This window comes from Salarias fasciatus, chromosome 11, assembly GCF_902148845.1.
Source record: "Salarias fasciatus chromosome 11, fSalaFa1.1, whole genome shotgun sequence".
In the NCBI taxonomy this organism is placed as follows: domain Eukaryota; kingdom Metazoa; phylum Chordata; class Actinopteri; order Blenniiformes; family Blenniidae; genus Salarias; species Salarias fasciatus.
In genome coordinates, this window is record NC_043755.1 from 1,805,752 (window position 1) to 1,828,035 (window position 22,284).

At 45.4% G+C, this 22,284-nt stretch overlaps 2 protein-coding genes across 7 annotated transcripts in view; one reads left to right on the plus strand and one right to left on the minus strand.

Moving 5' to 3' along the window:
* Positions 1 to 539: 539 nt before the first annotated feature.
* On the plus strand, positions 540 to 7,232 carry LOC115397474 (retinoic acid receptor RXR-beta-A-like). 2 transcript variants are annotated; one of them, XM_030103812.1, is made up of 12 exons: positions 540 to 716; positions 1,763 to 1,959; positions 2,701 to 2,854; positions 2,994 to 3,173; positions 3,486 to 3,539; positions 5,086 to 5,246; positions 5,364 to 5,493; positions 5,656 to 5,782; positions 5,861 to 5,902; positions 5,984 to 6,075; positions 6,151 to 6,256; positions 6,347 to 7,232. In XM_030103812.1, exons 2-12 carry the CDS (start codon positions 1,816 to 1,818, stop codon positions 6,492 to 6,494), a joined length of 1,338 nt encoding a protein of 445 aa, XP_029959672.1. In that variant the 5' UTR covers positions 540 to 716; positions 1,763 to 1,815; the 3' UTR covers positions 6,495 to 7,232. The 2 variants fall into 2 exon arrangements, with proteins under 2 accessions (XP_029959672.1, XP_029959673.1); XM_030103813.1 differs by lacking the exon at positions 3,486 to 3,539 and having other exon boundaries at positions 6,347 to 6,503.
* A 1,227-nt stretch (positions 7,233 to 8,459) lies between these two features.
* Positions 8,460 to 22,284, minus strand: part of fhod3b (formin homology 2 domain containing 3b) — an 89,958-nt gene continuing 76,133 nt past the window's right edge. For 3 of the 5 annotated variants that reach the window (XM_030103805.1, XM_030103809.1, XM_030103808.1), the window contains 16 exons: positions 22,136 to 22,195; positions 21,762 to 21,863; positions 21,541 to 21,675; positions 21,121 to 21,171; positions 20,467 to 20,657; positions 19,219 to 19,707; positions 18,225 to 19,141; positions 16,766 to 16,924; positions 15,992 to 16,174; positions 15,003 to 15,122; positions 14,008 to 14,169; positions 13,730 to 13,920; positions 13,285 to 13,477; positions 11,692 to 11,878; positions 11,056 to 11,223; positions 8,460 to 10,744 (listed from right to left, as the gene is read on the minus strand). In XM_030103805.1, coding sequence (XP_029959665.1) covers positions 10,662 to 10,744; positions 11,056 to 11,223; positions 11,692 to 11,878; positions 13,285 to 13,477; positions 13,730 to 13,920; positions 14,008 to 14,169; positions 15,003 to 15,122; positions 15,992 to 16,174; positions 16,766 to 16,924; positions 18,225 to 19,141; positions 19,219 to 19,707; positions 20,467 to 20,657; positions 21,121 to 21,171; positions 21,541 to 21,675; positions 21,762 to 21,863; positions 22,136 to 22,195 — 3,391 coding nt within the window. In that variant the 3' untranslated portion in view covers positions 8,460 to 10,661. The remainder of the gene's footprint in view (positions 10,745 to 11,055; positions 11,224 to 11,691; positions 11,879 to 13,284; positions 13,478 to 13,729; positions 13,921 to 14,007; positions 14,170 to 15,002; positions 15,123 to 15,991; positions 16,175 to 16,765; positions 16,925 to 18,224; positions 19,142 to 19,218; positions 19,708 to 20,466; positions 20,658 to 21,120; positions 21,172 to 21,540; positions 21,676 to 21,761; positions 21,864 to 22,135; positions 22,196 to 22,284) is intronic. The other 2 variants (XR_003932472.1, XM_030103806.1) reach the window with 2 other exon arrangements.

Consider the following 22,284-nt stretch of genomic DNA (forward strand, 5'->3'; position numbering starts at 1 on the left):
ACACACCAGCTCTTTTAATAGGTGTGACTGCCTGTCTGCAATAGAAATTCGACATATTGTCTCACATATAGCACAGAGCACAGCTTTCATTAACACCACCACCCACACATACCACAACATGGACAATTCACACAGTGCACTTTTCACATAATCACACGATGTCTGTTTATGGTTTTACATACATACATACATACATATATATATATATATATATATATATATATATATATATATATATATATATATATATATATATATATATATATATATATATATATTTTTTTTTTTTTTTTTTTTTTTTTTCAGGGATGTGTCCTGTATTAACACAATAGTCTAAAAATAGCCGTACTTCATCTTTTGTAAATTGTTGGAAGAAGCTGAAACGGTTTAAAAGCAACACAAGCTGTGAAATCACAATAAACTGTGCACAAATTAGGAAATAAGGCAGCAGAATGAGAACGATTGCGGGCCTGGGTGTGCTGCGGGCGGGGTGTCATATGACCGTGTTGTGGGTGGTCCCCTGAAACATTTTGGCTCTTCTGGAGAGTGGCACGGAGCCAACATGGCCTGTAAACAACAACAGCGTCCAACCGAAGGATGAACCGGCTCTGAGTGTCGGCCTGCCGCTGTCTGCCGCCCGATTGGATCCACACACGCATACGCACACGCGCACACGTAGGAAAGTGATTACCAACAATGCTTCGATGGTGTGTCTGGTGAGTGAATCCGAGTTTTGAGCGGCGCTGTCTGAGCTATTTCGTCTGCTTCTTTCGGGCTAGCAGCACGATTTGTACATCGGGCCGATGTTAGCCGCGGCTCAAGCTAACAGGCTAATGCTCTTAAGGTAGAAAACAATCCTTTTTGTTCGGCGGATTAATGCCCGTGTGGTTTTGTATGAGTGCGTAATCGTCGAAATTCACATTTCTCACTTTAAATTTTGCATGTTTATGCTATATTGCATATGTGCGAAACACTAGTAGCAGCTAGCCTCATGCTAACTGAAGCTAACTCCGTGCCGTCGTGTTTTTATGGGTTTGCAGCTAGCTAGCTCCTCACCGAGCGAGTTATCTCAAATAATATAAAGCAACGCTGTAGATTGTATAAATTAATATTAGCAATTCATACTTATAATCTGGATGCACTGCAATCATTTGGTCAAGTGGTTGCAAACGGATTATTTTTTTTATGTCACATTGCGTGTCATTAGCGTGAAATGCGAAGGCTAACGGAAACAAACACCATTTAATAATGTTCATATGCTATTTTTATATTTATTTTATACTCAGCCGGGCGCGCTTTGAGTATCAATGCTTTGTGTCTTTGGTTTAATTTATTAAGACTGTGCGGTGTCTGTTGGTCTAAAGGCCATTTTTTTCTGCCGTAGTTGTTTAATACGTGGCCTATCTAACGTGAACTGCTACTTTGTTAGTCTCACGGTGTCGCAGCCAAAAAGTCTACAACCACGTCCCCTTTTAATTCTGCTCCAATTAAAATCAAGCCTTCATTAAAATGCTTCTTTATCCAGGCCGTCATATTTCCTGTTCTATTCAAAGCTGCAAGAGTTTAATGATTAGCGCCAAAGAACAAAGTGATCCCTTCATGTACAGAAACAGTGAGCTGGTCATGTTTTGCGGCTTCAGTGAAACGGTGACAAACATCTTTTGTTTCACCTGCAATCTAACGTCAAAATAGTGTAAGACATAATAAATAAGATGTTTGCTCAACTATATGTGTTATCTGTGACATGTTTTGTCCCCCTCAGATTGATATCCTTCAGACAGGACCACCTTCTCCTCAGCCGGCCGCTTACAAGCCATGTCCTCACAGCAACCCAACAGCTCAACCTCCAACAGCTCCGCCGCCGCCGTCTTGGGTTCTCCTTTCTCTGTCATCAGTCCCTCACTGAACTCCCCCGTTGTCTCACCTTCTGTGGGATTTGGACCCATCAGTAACAGCCAGGTAGCTCATAAGTCTGGATGCGAAATCTCCAAAGGCAAATCTGGAACAATCAGCTGCCATTTCTCGGAAAAGATGAAAATGATCATAATCGGCCATGCAGTTGCTCATTTTCATAGATGACTAATCAGTCATGGAACTAGAGCAGCAAAGGAGCAAAGGCGCAGTTGCCATACAGGGATTGTTATCTAAGATGTACACAATGCATAATGAAACTTGTTTCTTGAGCAGCTTTAAGAAACTGATGGCTGATAAAATAAGGGAATTGTCATATGTGAAGCTTAACTGAATCCCTGTCTGGTGTGGTTGGGATTGCTTATGATCCGTCAGGCTTAGTTTAGGCTTATGCTAAGTTTAGGGTGGTTTTCTCTCCTCGGGCAATCTGCAGAGGCACCGTTCATTCTTTACAGTCGCTAGAACTAACAAATAGAAATACAAATGTTACATTTTTCAACAAATACTTGATAATACCCACATTTAAATATCAAAATAATGTATATTTTTAACTTTCAGCCTATATGTTAGTGTGGCATTGCTGTGATGCATTTTAAGAGTGTTAAAAACAATTTACATTTGGACTGTATCTGGATTTCTGAAAGCACATTTACAGTCATAAAAGAATAAAAATTCCAACATTATGAGGTTTGATCATCAGGAGATGTAATCTAGCTGGAAATATTTCCATGTTTCTGACATTCTGGTAACAACCCAAAATGACCGTGTTTTGTTTTCTTGTTTATTCAGATCTCTTCTTCAGCGCCCACATCAGGGATGCATTCAATCAGCAGCTCCGAAGATATTAAGCCTCCGTTTGGCCTGAGGCCCATGCCAGCTCACAGCCCGGGAATAATGCTGTCTCAGAAACGAATGTGTGTCATCTGTGGAGATCGTTCCTCTGGTGAGTGGAATTTCTGAGAACAGGATTACCATTGGAGGAACATCAGCAGGAGCTTAGTTTCACGCCTTAACTCTTTCCTTGTTGTTGGATCTCTTCAATGAACTCTAAAGGTGGCTGCATTTCTCTGTCTGATTTGCAGGTAAACATTACGGAGTGTACAGCTGTGAGGGTTGCAAAGGTTTCTTTAAACGCACTGTGCGTAAAGACCTGAGCTACACCTGCAGGGATAACAAAGAGTGCCTGGTTGACAAACGCCAGCGTAATCGCTGCCAGTACTGCCGCTACCAGAAGTGCCTGGCCATGGGAATGAAGAGAGAAGGTATGCAAAGCACACTGACAGCTCGTCGGCGTTTAAAGGTTCAGGAACACGTTTTGTCGTGAGTTATGCAGCGACAGCAAGGTGACACTCGTTTGACTGAATTAATGTTTGTGTGATGACTTAAACAATTGACGCTTTAAATAAAGTTGTAAGTAGTTATGAAGTGAAGGACAGTGAAGTGATCTGGAGGTTGTTTTTGACACAGGTGCCATTAGATGAAGGAAAGGGCAGAGAGGAGTGTACCGGGGCTGTTTTATAGAACACAGCTTCCCTTCATTTCTCCAATTCTACCTTCTTGTCATTTTTCAATAGCGATCAAACATGCAAAGTGGATAGAAGAAGATGGAAAGGATGAGAGATGGATGAGTATGTCATTGAAATACTAAAGCTACTGTGATTTAATGTCAGCTAAAAGTAGGATTTTTGTACAATGATTGCACAGTGGAAGACAGTTATTGTTAAAAAAAAAAATCAGCCTTTATTTGTCTCAGTCAGTGAGGCTGGTGTCCTGGTCAGAGGCAGCTTTACTGCTTTATTAGTCTTTGGTTTGGCAGCAAGGAGAAATACAATGAAAGTCATTAATTAAACCAGTACAAATTTGACTTATTTATAAATAATTAGATTATCATTGCAATGGCAGTTTGTACAAACAGTAACTTGGCTTTCATTATATAAAATGTGCAGCCACGCCCAGATCTTCGGTCTGAACCTGTTTGGTTCAATCCAGGCACACTGGAAACTAATGGTTGTTTACTGAATATGCAGAAATCAATGTAAACTAAATGGATTGGTCCTGAGCTCAGTTTAGAGATTTACCTCTTCAGTTCCTGGTTGAGGCACACAGTTTGCATACAGGATTTAATTTCATTTTCCAGTTTGATCTGTTAATTTCTGGCTGTTCTGGATGTCTTGTCTTCGTGTGATGTTCCCGTGACATTAGTACATTATGTTCTCACGTGTTCAAACGTCAGATCAGAGTGTGTGGTCGCAGATTTAAGTCGAGATATCGAAAACTTTCAACAGCTGTTATGTTTGAACAACTGCCTGCAGGTCCAGAGCCTCAAAAGCTTGTTCCCATGATGCTTTGTGCTGTTATCTTAGTAAGAGTTTACATTCTGTCTCCACATTTAATGTAGGTTATTTGAATGTAACACATGTCATGACACACTCCACTTCAGCTGGCGAGTTCCTCGGTGAATTGTGCTCATATGAATCAGTTCAGTGCAAAATAAAAACATTTACATCAAAATTGTTGAGGTAAAAAAAAAAAAAAGTGTCACAGTTGGCGCTTATCAATCTTTTTATACATAGACAAGAAAAAAAGGGGAAATCTTCAAAGTGCCTGTTCTCCTGCAGTATTTATTGGTAATATCAGACGAGTATCAGTTTATAGACATGAGCTTCAAAGGTTATAAGACATGTTGTTTTTGTGAACTGTTTTTCTCTTCTTTAAAGCATTTAGGAGATATTGTGGACTGTGAAACCATCCAGAACGATTTGGCTTCAGTTATTGAAGGATGAGTCTTGCTAATGACCGTGTTGTTCAGTCTGAAGCTTTCAGTTCTGTGAAGAGCTTGATTATCGACCAGCAGCACGGCTACGACCCGGAGTGTTCAATCAGGCTTTTACTGACCTCTGACAACAGAACTGCTTGTAATTGGAGGAAGATGAGTTTGTGTTATTTCTCCCACACACTTACTTTTAAAGGACTGACCGCTTCACTGGAAACTTGACAGCAGTTTACTGAATTCAAAATTGTCTATGGATGACTTTTCACTCCGTCATAAACCCTGAAAACAAAAAATACAGCATGTTGCTGTTAAACGTCTTGATTCAGTTTTCTGTTAGAATGTTTTTATTTATTCATTTTGTTCTGTTTTTGTGCTTTTGTTTTGTGTTTCCCCTCACGCAGCGGTTCAGGAGGAGCGCCAGAGGAACCGAGAGCGCGAAGGAGAGATGGAGTTCAGCATCGGCGTGAACGACGAGATGCCCGTGGAGAAGATTCTGGAGGCGGAGACGGCTGTGGACCAGAAGACTGAGCTTCACTCTGACGGAGGCTCTGCGGGGAACTCGGTGAGTGTCCGACCGCTGACTCAGCAATCTGTACATGAAACTCACTGAGACTATGTGTTTGAAGCATCACCAGGAGGATAAAAAAAAAAAAAAAAAAAATTTATTTTTCATTTTCAGCCCCATGACACCGTCACCAACATCTGTCAGACAGCAGACAAGCAGCTGTTTGCTCTGGTGGAGTGGGCCAAGAGGATCCCCCACTTCTCCGAGCTGCCCCTCGACGATCAGGTCATCCTCCTGCGTGCAGGTACACACATCCAAGGTCATGTTCAGACACTTCCAGGATGCAGTGACAGAAAGCCCTAAACCAAGATAAGAGTGTATTAATGCTAATGAGAGGATATTGGTCAGAATGGAATGAAACGCTGTGTTTTCACCGCTGTGTTAATGTGTTGTGTTTCTTCGCCAGGCTGGAATGAGCTCCTGATTGCTTCGTTCTCCCATCGCTCCATCCCCTTAAAGGACGGCGTCCTCCTGGCCTCCGAGCTGCAGCGCGACAGCGCGCACAGCGCAGGAGTGGGAGCCATTTTCGACAGGTACCTCCAAACTCTCAGTCACAGCAGACTGCAGATATCGACGTGCATGCTGACTGATCTGATGTTTCCCATATGCAGAGAGAGCGTGCAGAGTGCAGAGGTCGGCGCCATATTTGACAGGTATTTAAAAATCATTCTTTTACATTTAATTTGTGTTTTAATAGTAATCATCTCACAGTGAAGTGTCCTGTCATGGTTTAGGGTTCTCACCGAGCTCGTCAACAAAATGAGAGATATGCAAATGGACAAAACAGAGCTGGGCTGCCTCCGAGCCATCGTCCTCTTCAACCCAGGTACTTACAGAGTGGCGTCCGGGAGACGTTTGGATATTCGGAGCTTTTCCCTTCAGTCGTGATCTTTTCCCGCAGATGCTAAAGGATTGTCCAACACCAGCGAGGTGGAGCTGCTCAGAGAAAAGGTCTATGCATCATTGGAAGCCTACTGCAAACAGAAGTATCCAGAGCAGCAGGGAAGGTAAAGATCCTCCGCTTCCTCTGCTTCATCTCCCCCTGTGGATCTTTCAAACAAATCTCTTCTTCTTCTTCTGCCCTCCTTCACACGCAGGTTTGCGAAGCTCCTCCTCCGACTGCCGGCACTGAGATCCATCGGCTTGAAGTGTTTGGAGCATCTCTTCTTCTTCAAGCTGATCGGCGACACACCTATTGACACTTTCCTCATGGAAATGCTTGAAGCGCCCCATCAGTTGTCTTAGATAGGAAAACACGTGACACTGTGGTGTTAGGTAGCTGAAGTCTGGGAAGCGGGCGTGGGACTGGAGTGGCACTTTAAGTTCTTTGAAGATTTGTCAGTTTGTCTCACTGCTGTCTGCGCTGCACTCCTTTCAGTGCAGCACAGATTTGCTCTTTAGACCAAACCCAAGGCTTGGCATGATCTACAAGCTGGTGCTATATGTTGAAATAACGTCACGAGTAACTATGGTAAAAGAAACTATTTTTTTGAAATGTAAACATTTACATATTTCACTTGCGGGAGCTAAAATTTGGGTATATGTTTTTATATCGACTTTTTAGACACCTCACACATTACGAGTCAGCCGTTCCTTTGACTGAACCGATCCCGACAACCTGTTCTTTTTCTCTCTCTCCTTTTCTTTTCCTCCTTTCTTTCGAAAAAGGCAGGCAACCTGAATTATGGGCGGAGATTTAGTCTTTTTGTAGAAATTTCAAATTCAAGCCAGATCTAAAAGTGCATTTTTGTACCAAACCAGGCAGTGAGTGCTGTGTCCAACTAAGAAGAACCATGTTCAGATCTCAAAGTGAAATCAAGTCAGTCAATCGAGGGTCAGCTTTATGCATCTACAGATAGTGTCGTTTACTTCTTTACCATTATTAAAAAAAAAAAAAAGAAAAAGAAACAAAAAAAGAAATCAAATCTCTTTGTGGTTGATGATTTGACTGCACTGCACACTTGCTACGAACTATTTCTAAAACCCACTTGTAACGAGCGTCCGGGCCGCGAGCCGCCACGCGTTCGTCTTTTTGGTGCTATTTGAAGATAATTTGACATTACTTGGTGCAGATGCACACCAAAAAAAACCACAAACCTAAGAATATATGCAAAACTAGACAAATTCCTTTTTGTTGATCTTTTGTTGAGAAATGTAGCAATATCAAGTGTAAACTGCGTAAGCCTGTCAAGCTCTTCAGGGGTTTTACAAAGTAAATCATGTCCAGTGGAAAGGGAATACTCCATTTTGTAATTTATCTTTTAAGGTACTGTGTAAAAGTAATTGTTCAGGGAACATGTACATTGGTAAATTTGAATTATAATCAGGAAATACAAATTATATAATTCTTAATATGTGCCCTTGTTTTTAGTTTTCAGCTAGTATAAAGCAGAACGTGTCTTGGGTTGCACTGGATTTGCTGAGACTGTTTCAGCTGATTTTTTTTTTGTGCTGTTTTTTTTTTTTTTTGATGCTTAGTTGTATTTCCTTTTTTTTTGTTTTGTTTTTTTTTGTTTGTTTTTTTTAGATAGTCGTCTTGTTCATCGTAATGTCTCTGCAATTTTATTAAAAGCATACCATAATCACAATTTAGATCCATAACACCTGTGGATGTATACAAATTTGCGAACAAGACCAAAGGAGGTCTGTGTGATGTGGAAACACCCGATGAGCTCGACCTCTGTACGCTCTTGAACATTAAGTGACTTGAAGCATGGGTTGTGTGGACTAAAAAAAAAAATAAAAGAGGCTTAAGTTTTCTTTTTGCTTGCTATTTGTCATCCAAGTGTTAAATGTGATTTTTCTTTTTTTTTCCCTCGTTCCCCCAAAAAGACGGTTTATTTTGGACACACCAGCACAATTAAAAGATTAAAGAAAGTAGCCAAAAGGTTGTTTTATTACCTTTTTTTTTTATTGTAGTTGTTACATAGAGGATTTGCGGTGGGCACAACAGAAGCCTTGGGTTTTATAGCACTTGTGTTCAAAGTACCACAGAGATGTTATGGCACAGGCAGCGACGTGTGACAGGCTGAACGTTAAAAACGGAAGAGACGGTCAAGTGCGATGAAATAAAAACATGGAAGCAGCTGGTAAATGTGAGTGCTGCATGTTTCACTGCTGCTCAGAGGAAAGAAAAAAGGTTTCAAACACAGAAAGTCTACAGTACCTGTTTGTACCGAGCAGAACTTTTTTTTTTTTAACCATATTTTTTAAACCATGCATGGCTTGGTTTTCTTAAATTATAATTAGAATAACACTGCTTTTAGTCTATATTACACTATGCTACACATTGACCCAAAAACAAACAAAAAGACATGTACATCGTTTTACAGCACCCCCCTCCCTCCCTATATTGCTTTTTTTTTCTCCAAAAGTTTTCGTACAATCGTTTTAACACAATGAGCTCCTCCTGCAGAGTGGCATGCTACACATCGAGCCTAAGGTGCTGAATAGTTTCCAGTAATTTATAAAGAAAAAAAAAAAGAAAAAAATGTAGTGCTGGGATTGGTGTTTCAGAAGCATCCACACAACAAACTCAATTTGCTGTTTTTTTTTTTTATTTTTTTCTAAATTAACGAGATGAACTGAAAATCAGATCAGTGTAGACTTTCCAAAGGTAGCCGTCAATATTACTAAAAGGAAAAACATATCAAATCTCATGTTTTACCCCACAACCATTAAATCGTTTTCACAAAATTGAGCGTAAAATGGATATTTCATTGCATGTCGTTAATTCAGAAAAAAAAAAAAAAAACAGCATCTACATAGTTTTTTAGTGGGATTATGAACTACCTTTGGAGCTTTATTGTGATGAGCTGTCTTCTTCTCACTATCAATGGCTTATTGTTCCATCACAGTGAAAGTTTGCAAGCCACATTAAAACTGGACATTCGTGCGCTCTAAAGTAAGTCGAGGCCATTCCGTGTTGAGTTAACGGCACAATGAGCTCGATAACGGTTTAAAAATGGACGAAATACATTTACGCCCATCCAGACCAATGTTTTAAATGAGTGAATTATGGAACATAACAACATTAGGTGTCGTTGGCGTACGAACCGACTGCTTTCCTCAGACGCCGGCTGAACTACAAAAACATTTTGCGTGTTTTATTTTCACCTACATCCTGACCGGAGTGGAGTAACGCATGCCCGTGTTATACAGTAAGGCAAAGAGGATCTAGCTACTGTGCATACCCAGTCCCTAAAACTGTCATAAATACTTTAAAGCTATCTTCATAAACTATTTGATCCTAAACAGGATCACAAAAAAAAAAAAAAAAAAAAAGGAACTTGCCAAGACAACTTTTAAAAACACTGGTTAAAAATATGTCACAGCTGATGAATGATCCACACCGCGGTTGTCTCGTGTCAGCGCTCGCAGACCGCACACCTGTAGCTATATCTCGAATATATATGTCCCTGAAATTGTCTCAATAAATAACTGTCTCTGAAAGGCACTCTGAAATGTGCAGCTACTACATGAGGGAAGCTCGCTCGCCTCGGCGAGAACGCATCGCGCCGAAACGTCTGCATGACGAGCCTGAAACCAGTCGTACCGTCAACCTTTGGCTAAACCTGCTTGACTCTGTTCGGATGTTAGAAACTGTGCTGCTGTGTTCACCGCTGAGCGTGCTCCGGGACGTCGGGGCGGTTCGCCTTCCCTCCAAAACCCGGCGTTTTACATCCAGTGCAATTGTTCCTTGTTTGAGCACCTTGTCGAGCAAAAAAAAAAAAAAAAAATCAACCACAAAACTACCACAGTAGTATTCAACAGGACTCCCGCTGTTGCGCGCGGACATCTACTCAATAGATGAGTTCAGTTCGTGAATAAAAAGCTACGCGGGGCGTTCCGGGGGGTGGAGCGTATCCCACACGGAGCCCTCTGGATTCAGTCAAGGCCACTGAAGTCGAAGCAAGCAGCTGGGACACCCTCAGCCTCGACACACACACACACACACATACATCCATCCACACACACACACACACACACACACACACACACACACACACACACACACACACACACACACACACACACACTCCACACACTGTTTGTATGCGATGTCACGCTCCGAGGATGATTGTGATTGAGCCGTAATGAGCGCAGATTGTTGATGCTTACCCTGCAAAAAGCCAAGCGGAGCGGTTTGAACGCGGCGGTGTGTTTGTGCTCTCTCTGCCCGTCACTTCATGGAAACAACAACTCATCCTGTGCAGCTTTTCACCCGCCGTCTCCCGCTAACACTTGTAAACCAAACACATAGAGATGAGATCAACTCATCCAAGCCTAGGGGGGCTGGAGGGGGTGGGGTGGGGGTTTAGTGCCGAGCCGAGGGCGGAGCGGGTTGCCAGGTTGGATGCTGGGGCAGTGAAACGGCTTCCAGATGTCCGAGCTTCCCGGCGGGAATCCGGCTCACACCTGCATCTCCGAGCCGCTGGATAAGCCCAGAGCGTTGGCCTCCTCCGTCGTCAAGCCGCTCTTCAGCGTCCTCCTCACTGCGCGGTCAGGGACAAAACACACTCTTTACTGAAAATACAGTGGATACGCCAGTTAAATCGCAACTCAAACTGCACCATGCATCACAGAAATTAATTATTTTCTGCATTTAAAAAACAAGTACAAGTCCAGGCATTTGTTTTCATCCTTACGCTTAAAGATCAGAGGTTAAATCAGAGGTTAAAACAAAAAGAGTCACTGATATCTGTGTCAAATGTAAAAACATAAAACTCAATACTCTGAGTGAAGCACAAAGGCCTGAAAAATCAACTTTCACAGCCACTCGGACGCGGCCGCTCGCCACACTCACGTGATTTCCGGTTGGCTCTGGACCGCCGCCTCTCCCGGGGCTGCGTCCGCTGGCCGGGCCCCTGAGTGGCCGACCTCACGATGCGCTCCATGATCTCATCCGCCGTGTCGTCGGTGCAGTGCAGCGGGTCGTCGCTGGCAGAGCACCACGGGGCCACACGCCCTGAAACTAAACATCCCTCGTTAATGAAGTCATCCTGATGATCCCAGACTGTCGTTATCGGAGGTGATGGAGCCGATGAGGGGGTGACGGGACACTAGGGGTGATCACTCCTGCTCTCTGTTGGCTCACATTTTTTTTTTTTGTATTCATGATTCTTCTGTGTATCTGTCTGCAGGCCCCTATGGCACTACACACACTTCTGCATTAAAGAAGCCACTGATGTGATCAGTCAATACTCGATATTCGACTCAATCGTCGAGCATCATGCTCTCCAGGGTCACTACTTCCCCTCCTCCGGGGGTTAGAATGTCGACACAGAGACGTCCTCTGGCTGCCACATGCTCAAACAGCGCCAGTGACATTTCGGCCGCGGCCACGGAGGAACATAAAACCTCGGTACCTGGAACGGATCGCGATCGTAAAGTGGAAAGCTATCCGAGCAGCTGGCTCGGGCCAACAGACGGCGACACTGACCTCTGGCGCCGCCGGCTCTGGTTCGGCCGCGGAGGCCCGGCACGGTGGACGTCCCACCCTCTCCGCCCTGCAGACTGCTTTTCAGAACGGCCTTCATGTTCTCGTGTTCCACGGCGTCTTCGGCGTACTGGATCCCCTGAGGCGGGCTCTCCTGCGCGTCGGACGGGGCGCCGCCAAATTTACCACTCTGTGGATTTTTACAGTAACAGGATTACAGTTTGGGAGATTTTATCAGAAGAAGGTGAAGAAACTCAGCTCCATGCTTCAACTGTTATACAACTCACTCTTGACATACTGGTTAACTATGAGCAGTGACTCAGCTCTTTCTAGCAAAAAAAACTCAGCAACAGTTAGCGAAGCTCAGCCTGAAATACCGCAAACAAAAAACCTAAATCCTTTTCCTCCTCTGACTGTTGCAACAATGAAGACATGCCAGCTTTGGGACTTTTGACCTCCATTGTTTTCCACCAGGAAACTTGTCAAAGTGAAGCTGAGCCGAAGCGGCGCAGACGCCTCGGCCTCCCGCTTGTCATCGCCGCTAAGCTTCCTCATTCGCGAGGAGTCACACACACACGCAAACACGCCGTCGGCCCCGCTAAAGGCTCGTCAATCATCGGCCGGCGCAAACACGGCGGGTGTTTGTTAAAAAAGAGAGGTCATGTGTTAGTCACCACACGGAACGTGCACCGGCTTGGAGGCGACGTTACCTCGCTATCGTCGTCATCCTCGCTCTGAGGGAACGAAACGAAGACGGGCAAAGGTCAGCTTCAGCCGTCAGCCTCAACAGGGATTTGTTCACTTTTTAGTTTAATAGTGTAATCCTTTCAGTGTAAGCTTAAGAAAAGTGCTTTTTATTACCTATTGTTGCTAGCAACTGTCAACAACAGTATCTTATAACATTTCTGTGACATTTAATCAAAAAATACTAGAGACAATGTAAGTGCAGCATGAGAGTTGGAGGGTTATTGTAGTATTTAGACAATTAACAAATCCCTAAAGCATCCAAATATGAAGCCTAACACTACATTTTAACACTGACTGCTGACATTTGGAAATTATTCATTGAGCAGCTCAAAACTAAGCAAACTGGTTGCTTGTTTGGGGGATTATTCTTAAAATAAAAGGTTTTCGGCGCCCTGCAACGTGACGGAGAGCCTGTGGAAGAGAAGAGGCAGGGTGTCTGTGCAGAGGTGCTGCTCAGGCGTGCCTCTTGTTATTCCTCCTTCAGGGATGTCCCAAGGTTTGAATTTTCACACAGTGATTGAATTAGAGTCCGTTTGAAGAGAGCGGGGCCCCTTGCCAGAGCTCACTGTGGAGTCTGCTCCGAACGGCGGATTCTCCGGGGTCCGGAGGATTTTAATCACGCGGCGAAGTGTTTGCTCTGCTCTTTTTCAGCCCGCTGTCGCTGCACGAAAAACAGCCGACTGGTTGTTGTTACAGAAACCTATACGTGTGAAGACACTGACGTCACGACAAACGCAAGCTGTGTCCGTCTGAAGAGGCAGGCCGAGGATTTAATCAGCTTTACAGATCGCTCACGATGTTTTATAAACCGAGAGAGGAGTGAGAGATGAAGCGTGCACGGCTCCTCACATCTGTGATCATTTTCCCCCTGGTCTTGTTCCTCTCCCGGTGGTTGGCCCTCTTCTGTTTCTGCTGCAGCACGCGCTCTCGCGTCGTGCGGTACTCCAGGGCGAACTCGCTCAGGATCTTGCTGAAGCGGTGTATGCTGACCTCGCGCACGGCGTAGATCGGGTGGCCCAGGAACAGCAGGAAGGCGTGGAACCTGCAGAGGCGCGCACACGCACACACACACACACGGCACATTTCTGCACAGACGCTCTTGGGAAAAAGCAGTGTGTTTCCCTGAAACGGTTCTAATTAATTCTAATTTAATTAGTGAGCGTGTGTCTGAAATGGAAACTAAAGAGGTGCAAAAACTTTTGAGAAACGACTTAATTTTGGAAAACTTTTCCAAATCACACCCTCTTGATGTAATCTGAACAGGTTTGGTTGAACGTCTCGGTGAACACTCTACCTGTTGATAATTCTCCGATGCACGATCTTGAGGATGATTATTCTCTCTGCACAGTCTTTGAGGAAGTCGGACATCTTTTGCTTCAACGCTGGTTTCATCTCGTGCTTTGCGATGACTTTTAGGTAATCCCATGATGCTTTGCACCGTCGCTCCATCTGGGCCAGATTGTCCTGCAGCTGGTCGAAGTCCACCTGTGGGTAAAGATCACAGAAGAGCGATCAGCACCAGGACGGATCAATGCAGGGACACCCGGCGGGTCTGGACCGCGGCGAGCGGACCTTGGTGAGGCGGGTGACGGCGCCGATCTCCGAGTAGAGGTCGGTGCTGTCCGGAAACTTCTCCACCACAATGGAGCAGGCGTGGTGCAGCAGGGACTGCTTGTGAACCGTGTCCTTCACCTCCGGGACCTTCTCCAAATAGCTGAGCTCGAAGCCCTTCGCCTGCAGACACAGGAACACGGTCGGAAGGTGGAGCGGAAACAAGCATCCGAAATTACACAACAAATTGCTGTGAATTTCCTTTTTGGCAGAGCGCGAGAAAGGGGCTCAATGAAGTGCCATATTTAGATTCATTAGACTGTGATTATCAGAAACCTCAATCTCCTGCAGGACTGACCGATTATTAGGCTCAAAAACGCCGCGGCGTATCACGAAAGACACAATCCTGACAGGATCTCTCTTGTTCTGCTGCCAGTTTTAAATGGCTTACTGCAAAATATAAATGCCGCCATTATTTACGGGAACTACTTGTTTTGATGTTGATGACTTATGCTTCCTTTTTGCATGTTTGGCTCTCGGAGCCCAGAAGGTTCACTCTGATGTGCACTGGCGCACAGATGCACGCGCACACACACACACACACACACACACACACACACACACACACAGGCCAACGCCCGGCCACAGAAACACGGAAAAACACCCACGAACAGTGCGATGAAAAGTGAAAAAAAAAAAAAAAAACAAACTACGGCCCAGATGTAGGTTCACTCAAAGGCAGCCGAACGAACACAATCGTTCCTAAATCATAAAACTAAAACCTCCCTCCTCTTTTTCCCCTCGGACAGACGGGGCCAGGCTGAACTTTACAGCTTTTTTTTTTTTTTTTCTTTTTAACTGTAGGACAGCGTCTGCCGCAGGAAGGCAGCACATTCTTTAACACACAGAGGCCACTGTTATCGTTGCCAAATTAATATGTTGTCAGGGGAGTCGGGCAGAAAGGAGCCCCGGAGGGAATGCAGTGAGGTGAGCAAAAAGTCTGGAGCGTTCCTCACGTTGGAGCCGTTGAGGAAGTTGCCGATGGCCAGCAGGGTGGTCAGGATGTATCGGAGCGTTGTGTTTTTCTCGAGCTGGTCCATTCCTTCCTTCAGGTCCTGCAGAGGTTCTGCTACTTCCTGAAACACCAGAACAATGGATGCACCTCCAGCAGCCGACACAGGAGATATCACTGTAGTGGGGACTGAACCTGACCTGAAAGCCGATTGAAAATTTCCTAAACTCTGGCAATTTCTTTTGTCTGTCACATCTCACCTGTTTAACTCTGAGGAGCTTCTTTAAAATCTCTAAGCAATCAGTCTAATCCAAACCAATCACGGCTTGAGGTGTTATCCTGAAACATTTGTAAATAGGGTTTCAAGCCAAACTGGTTTTTATGATGGTGTAGAAACAAAAAAGGAAAAAAGTCAATTAAGAAGTACCCAGTAAAACAGCAGGGATTAAGATGAGAAACAAGCAGATGTAAATTAGCCTTGTGGCTATAATCCGGGATATTTACGCCTGTTATTGTCTGGCAATGCAGATGTTTATTAATGTGCACTGTCCCTATTAAATAAATAAATAAATAAATAAATAAATAAATAAGCTGGCGTTGCTCTGCCTGTAGCTCTAAATTCGTTTGAAATCTATACTGAGCTTTATTCAGAGCAACATCCCACTAATACTAATATTCAGGACATTTTTGAGTGTGATATTTCTTTTATACACGAACAATTTTGGCGCAAAACACAGTGAAATGTCCAAAAAAAAACATCTCTAAAAACGTCTCTTAAATATTTACATCAAATTTAAAGCAGATATCAGTGATCTTGTCTGATCAAATCTATAAATCAGATCTAACAGAGTCTAACATCATGGATAAACCAGGTGATCACATTGACCCGTTTCCTGAGTTTGGCTGAACGTCGATGCAGTGGGATGGAAGCACCGCGTTTAGGTGGGAGCGATGCGTCTGCGTGTGATCAGAGGGGGCAGGAATGCGTCTGACCTTCTCAATCAGCTCGTAGTCCATCTTGAAGGCCCACAGCTGCAGGCGGGCCGACAGCTCGGTGATGGAGGAGAGGGTGAGCAGGAACTGCTCGGCGCTGCCCAGCGGGACGTCGGGGTTGACCAGCTGAGCCTCCTGGATCCTCTGCTTCTCCTCCTCGGTGGGGATCATGGTGAGGATTTTCTGCCAGGGCGAAGAGAAACAGAACAGGCTCAGAGGATTACCCGTCGCGTTTCTGCATCAAATGTGAACAGAGTAAATCACACAGGCGAGAGTGGAGTGGATACGAATTGACGCGACATTTGCAGCGCATTTTTGTGACGTCTGAACTTTTCAACCTCGCTTTTTGTTGTCTGGCAGAAAAACACTGAAGGTGGGGAGGAAAAACTCCTCCCCGCCCAGGACGAATTCAAGGAGAAGCTCTGAAAACTATAGACTGTATAACGCCACAGGAATGCAGCACTGAACATTATCTGCTCATGCGAAGTCCTTCGAATCGTGTGGTTTTCAAAATAAGCTGAAAATGACCTGTAACCATCACTTGTGATTAATCACATGAAAACATCCCAAAATCTCGCCACGCCGCCAGAAAAAACACCCGATACGTCAACGTTACGGGCGACCTCAGACATATCTCTCTGGAATGAGGAAATCCACTTGTGTATTCTGGTGTGGTAGGTACAAATCACTCCAGAAAAACATGTTTATTTTGGACACATTTAGCCTGAAAAATGGATTTGAAGGCTCAGAAGTGTGCATCCTGAGACGACTCACCTCAATGCCTTCCTTGTTGAGCGCGTACTCGTCAAAGTTGAGGATAGCGGTCTTGATTGTGCGAGGAGGAGGCAAAACAGTCAGGCCGATATTTATAGCGTTGCTGCGCTTTGAGTCCAGAACGATGATTTCCTGTCGTTTGCCATCGACAGCTGCTTTCTGCGGGACACAAGCAGATTGTGTAGAGGATGAAGAATTTAAAGGCGTGACATTTAAGATACTGTTTCTATAAAGGTGTATGTGATTTAATAACACTGACATCAATGATGTTTCATTGAGTGGAAAAGAGGCTAAAACTCTACAAAATGATTTAGAAATACACAAAATGACTTATAAATACATAATACGATTAATAGGTAAGTCCGTTTGAAAATGGGAAATAAACTGGTTTAACACATCTGACTACAGTCTTAAAATGCAGTTAAGTCAGAGATGTCGATCATAAAGCCTGAGGTTCCGATCCGGTCTGTCTAAACTTTGAAAAATTTCAAAGAAAAGATTGATTTTTTAAAACTGATTTTATAAGAGCAGTTTTGCTGTCAGCTAGTCTACTAGTGTCTAACACCATCAGAGCTGTCAAGGTGAGTTTGTAAAAACTTGCATAATGCAACAACTTTAGGAGAAATTTTAGAGACATTTCACTGTTTTAGCACAGGAACGTAGCAATAAACTCGGCTTTATGTTAAGACTGTAGTCATTTTTGGTAGTAATTTTGTGAAACTATCGACTATTTTCATCATGGATATTACATAACAAAAACCCATAAAGTTAAATAATAACGGTTAGTATGGTAGTATAGTGTTTTACTGGCCCGGCGTCCTCAAAATGAGACTGGGTCGTATGTGAGCCCTGAACTAAAATGTGCTCAACGTCAGTTGACCTTTCACTCACACAACGTGAAGTTTAGTCCTTAAAGACTCAGGATCAGAGGATGAGTCTCTCTGCTGACTGAGCCTCAGCCACCATGATAAATAAGTCAGGGTTAGGGTTAGTACGTATGTTAGATAATCAGTCAGTATGTATGTAAGAAAATTAGCCAGTCGGTAACTTGGCAGCTTTTATGTGACTAAGTTAGTAAACCATTCAGCAGATAACTAAGCCAGCGTTTAAGTAAATTAGTAAGTCACTAATTACTCTATGTCAGTAAATTAGTAAACTGGTAAGTGACAAATTATGTAAGTTGGGCAGTAAGTCGGTGAATCAGTCAGGAAATAAGTCAGCAGTCAAGTTAATGCGTGAGGACAGTGTAAGGAAATAAGAGATGAAATACATGTCATACTTGACAAGCACAACACTTATGCTTGGACTTTTTTAAGTCAGTATGCAATAACTATGATATGAGGACTCAGAAGATTGTCCACAGTTGCGTTGCTGAATTCCTAACAATCAACGTCAAAAAGCCAAAAGTTCCATCTGACCCCGGTGCAGTACTCAGTGCAGCGATGCAGCAGGACGTTACCTTGGTAACGGGCAGCTCTTTGGACTTGGACTCGAACAGCTGCTCCAGTTTGGACGTGTCCACCTTGACGGGCTCCAGTTTGGACCACAGAGACTCCCTGCAGAATTTGTGGCTCTTGCACTGCCAGTCCACCGGGCGCACCTCGTTCCAGAAGAGGCGGATGGTCTTCTTCTTCTTCTGGAAGAGCGGCGCCTCCCCTCGGCTCAGCTGCGGGGAGGGCGGCGGCATCGGGGCCATGAACGGCGGCGGCGGCGGCATCATTTTGCCCAGGATGGGCGGGGGCGGCGGGCACCCGAACAGAGGCGGGGGCGGCGGCAGGGCGGCGCTGAACGGCGGAGGGGGTAGGGGCGGCGTCAGCTCGTGCGACCCCGTCACGGTGTCCATGTCCAACACGTCCATGTCGTCGTCGTCCCGCAGGTCGGTGAAGTCCATCTCCTTGATCCGCAGCTCTCTGGGCGTCGCCAGCAGCTGGTCCCAGATGTGGTCCGACTCCTTCTTCGGCGGCGCCGGCGGCGAGGCCGCGGCGGACGCCTTGTCCGCCTGCTGCTGGTCTCTCGACGTCTCCGGCTCGGGGGGGGACGTCAGGCCTTTGACCAGATCGCCGAACTTCTCGGCCACGGCCCGGACGCTGCCCTGGTTGTCCAGATGTCCCACCTCCATCTTCTTCACGCTCTCCCCCCGGGCCTGCCTGTGAGCCTCCAGCGTGGAGATCCTGCTGGCCAGGCTGGCCACGGAGTCGCCGACCTCCGCCTCCTTCTCACACTTACACCTCTCCTTCTCCGACTCCTCCACGCTCTCCTCGTCCTCGCCGGCCGCCTTCTGGCCGTAGAGCATGTCCAGCATGAAGCGCTTGCTGTTGAGGATCTTGTTGCACTGGTTGTTGACGTCCTCCTCTTTGATGCACGGCGTCCACCGGCCTGTCGAGGCAACGAGAGCGAATGAGACCGACCGGCCGGAGAAACCAGACGAGCGGTGTGGATGGGTGAACCCGTACCTGTTTCAGTGTCGCTGGCGAGCTTCTCCTCGCGCTCCTCCCTCTCCAGAGTGCTGCTGGTGGACGAGATGCTGGACGCAGAGCAGTTGTCCTTCTCATTCACCTCCTCGTTCTGTCTCTCCTTCTCACTTAACAGTACACCGTCTTCCACATCCCTCTCTGCCGGCTGCTCCTTCTCTGACTCCTCCTCCGCCTCCGCCTCCGTCGCCTCGGCCTCGGCCTCGTCTCCCGCCGCCTCATCCCTGCCCTGCTCCTGCTGCTCCGGCCTCTCCTGCACCTCCTCTCTCTCCCTCTGTTCACTTAACGTCGCCTCGGCTGCTGCTTCCTTTTCACGCTGAGTCTCAGCGATATCCTCCGTCTCTGACTTCGTCACGCTTCGCCATTTGTCCGGGTCGGCGGGGGGAGCGGCGGGACGCTCCGATACGTCTGCTGCTGGACTTTCACTTCTGGTCGGTGGGTCGGCTTTTGGCTCCGAAACGTGTTCTGCTCCTGGAAGAGAAATCAAAACAACGTGAAAACAAACTGTTACTGCAAATAATTAAGTTACATTTTACTCATATCATTAAATAGTCTTCAGAAAATAATCTTTGTTTAGAACTGAAATAACTTCTGAGCAGATCCATAATGGCACAGGGAGTAATCAGAGTATAGAAGGAAGCTTGTTTGACCATGTGCTGAGATGCAACATCAAAATCAATTCACCAAAGAAACATTATCTTAAGCGATAAACCACAGCCATTCTGGAAGACATATTATTTTCAGTGATTGCAGCAACAACAAATTATCTTTAAATACTTGAAGCTGTTTAATCTGAACCTCATTAGACTGTTTCGAAAGTACGAATTTTAGATATTTTGGCATAAATACCTTCACCTTCTTTAAACAAACATTTAAAATTCTTCTCTCGTCTACTTTTTGAAACGACTTCATATTTTCAATCTCCACTCAAAATACCAACACAAGCAAAAGAGTAAAGAGTGCTGATAATTTGCACTCAGTGATAAACTACCGTTAGATCACTTGAATTAAAAGTAGTAAAAACAAAACAAAACAAAAAAAAAACGAGCTGCACACACTCTTTCAACTAGTAGAATTAGCTACAAGTTATTGGAAGGTATCTGATCTATGTTCAAGGTATAACAAATGTAATATGAAAATTTGTGATTCCATCCTGCAAACAAGGCTTATTTCAGCGGAATATTCCAGGAAACTGACAGCGAATGTGTGAATGAATCACTCTCTGCTCACCTGGCGCCTGCCGTGCACTGCTGACCGAGTCTTCATGAGACGCGATGGAAGACGGCGTGGTGCAGCGTGACGCTGAGCGGCTGGCTGGGTTCGAACTCAAGCACAGAGTGATCTCCGTCCGTCCTCGGACGGGCGCTCTGGGACGCTCTCGCTCAAACTCCTCTGCGGCGAGCCGCTCGGCGGCCTTGTACCTGCGAGGACGAGACGATCGGCTGTGAATTCTTGGAAGAAAGGCTACTATTTCACCATGAATTTGATAGGAAACGTGTTTTCATTGAATAACAACCATTTAAAATGTCATCATTCCAGTGTAATTATGGAAAATGAGTTATAATCTCATTACTGGGAGACTCAGGAGCATTTTGGGCGCGTAGCACATTTCTTCACAGGGGTGAAATGGGTGAAGGCATAAAGTCAATATAAATTATGTCACTCACACAGTCTGAACCACATGCATGCTAAAACACAATTACACACTTGTCTTGTTACCTCTGGGATGTCTTAATGGTGCGCAGGCCCATAGGGGCCCCGACACCCATAATTCACCCTGAGGCTGGGTACAGCACTCTTCACATCTGCTCTTAATTTCACTGAAGGACCTCAGAGCGTCCTCACAGCGGCGGCGGTTACTGCCACCCCGTGACCATCTCTCACCTTTCCTCTCTGGCCTGTCTTGCTTCCTCCCGCTTGTCTGCGCAGTCTCGGCTGAGGCAGAGGGAGACAAGAGACGGAGGGGATGAAATGATCCGTTCAGGAACTGATTCCACTGAGCGGACGCGTTCATTTCTGTTCATACAGCCATAAAAGATGGGCCAGAGATGACAGAGCATTCTGAAATGTTTAAACATGACAGAAAAGCGGACCATATGCTTCCTGACATGACTGGGCGCGCATAATGAAGCTCGTAAAGAAGGCCGAGCTTTCCCCAGACTCGTGGAAGATTTGTGGTGCCAGGAACCACCTGCCAGCAAACATCGTGTCTTTATTCACAGCTGCATATGGTCCACAGTTAGGATATCCCACAGTGCATCCTCAACGGTATGAAGTCATGCTGTGTTTGGTGTGAGAGCTCACTTAAAGCGGTTCCTCTCTTCCCGCTCGATCCTCTGCAGCCGCTCCTCCCTCTCCAGGCGTCTCTTCTCTCTTTCTGCGGCCAGAGACTCCTGGTGCTGTCTGTACGACGACGTGAGCAAGCCTCCCAACGCAGGTCTGCGTGGCGAAGAAACGTGAACGGATGTGATGAAGCTGAGAAATTTCAAAAATGGTGAAAACACAACTATTTTCTATGCGCCAACCTGTTGGATTCTGGTGTGACGGCAGCTGAACTGGTGAAGCGATGCGTCGGCGATGCGGGAGTCTGCTGTTTACCGGGATACGGAGAGCCGCTGGTGCCGACTCTGGAAAGAGAAAAGAAAAGGAAATTGATATTTTCTCTCATGATAGAATCCTATTAAAAGCCAAGCACAGCCAGACGGATCACGGTCAGCGGAGAAATGTGTGGCGTGACGCTCAGACGGAGGTCTGTCTGCGGCGCACTTGAGGAAATCCTCCTTATCAAACAGTGTTCATATTACATCTGACAGAATCCGTCACTGGGAGTGAAGCATATCGCTTTACTGCGTCTGAAGTCACAACCTTTCACAGACATCTTTTCACTCCTCGCTCTTACCTTTCCGCCCAGCAGGGCTTTCTAGCAGCGTGAGAGGGAGGAGACGAAGTATCTGTCAGGCTGAAGATGAGAGCGAGAAACAGCGTCAGGTCGTCCACTAAACATGAAACCGTTAGTTATTAGGTGAGCGGGCAGCAAGACCACAACAC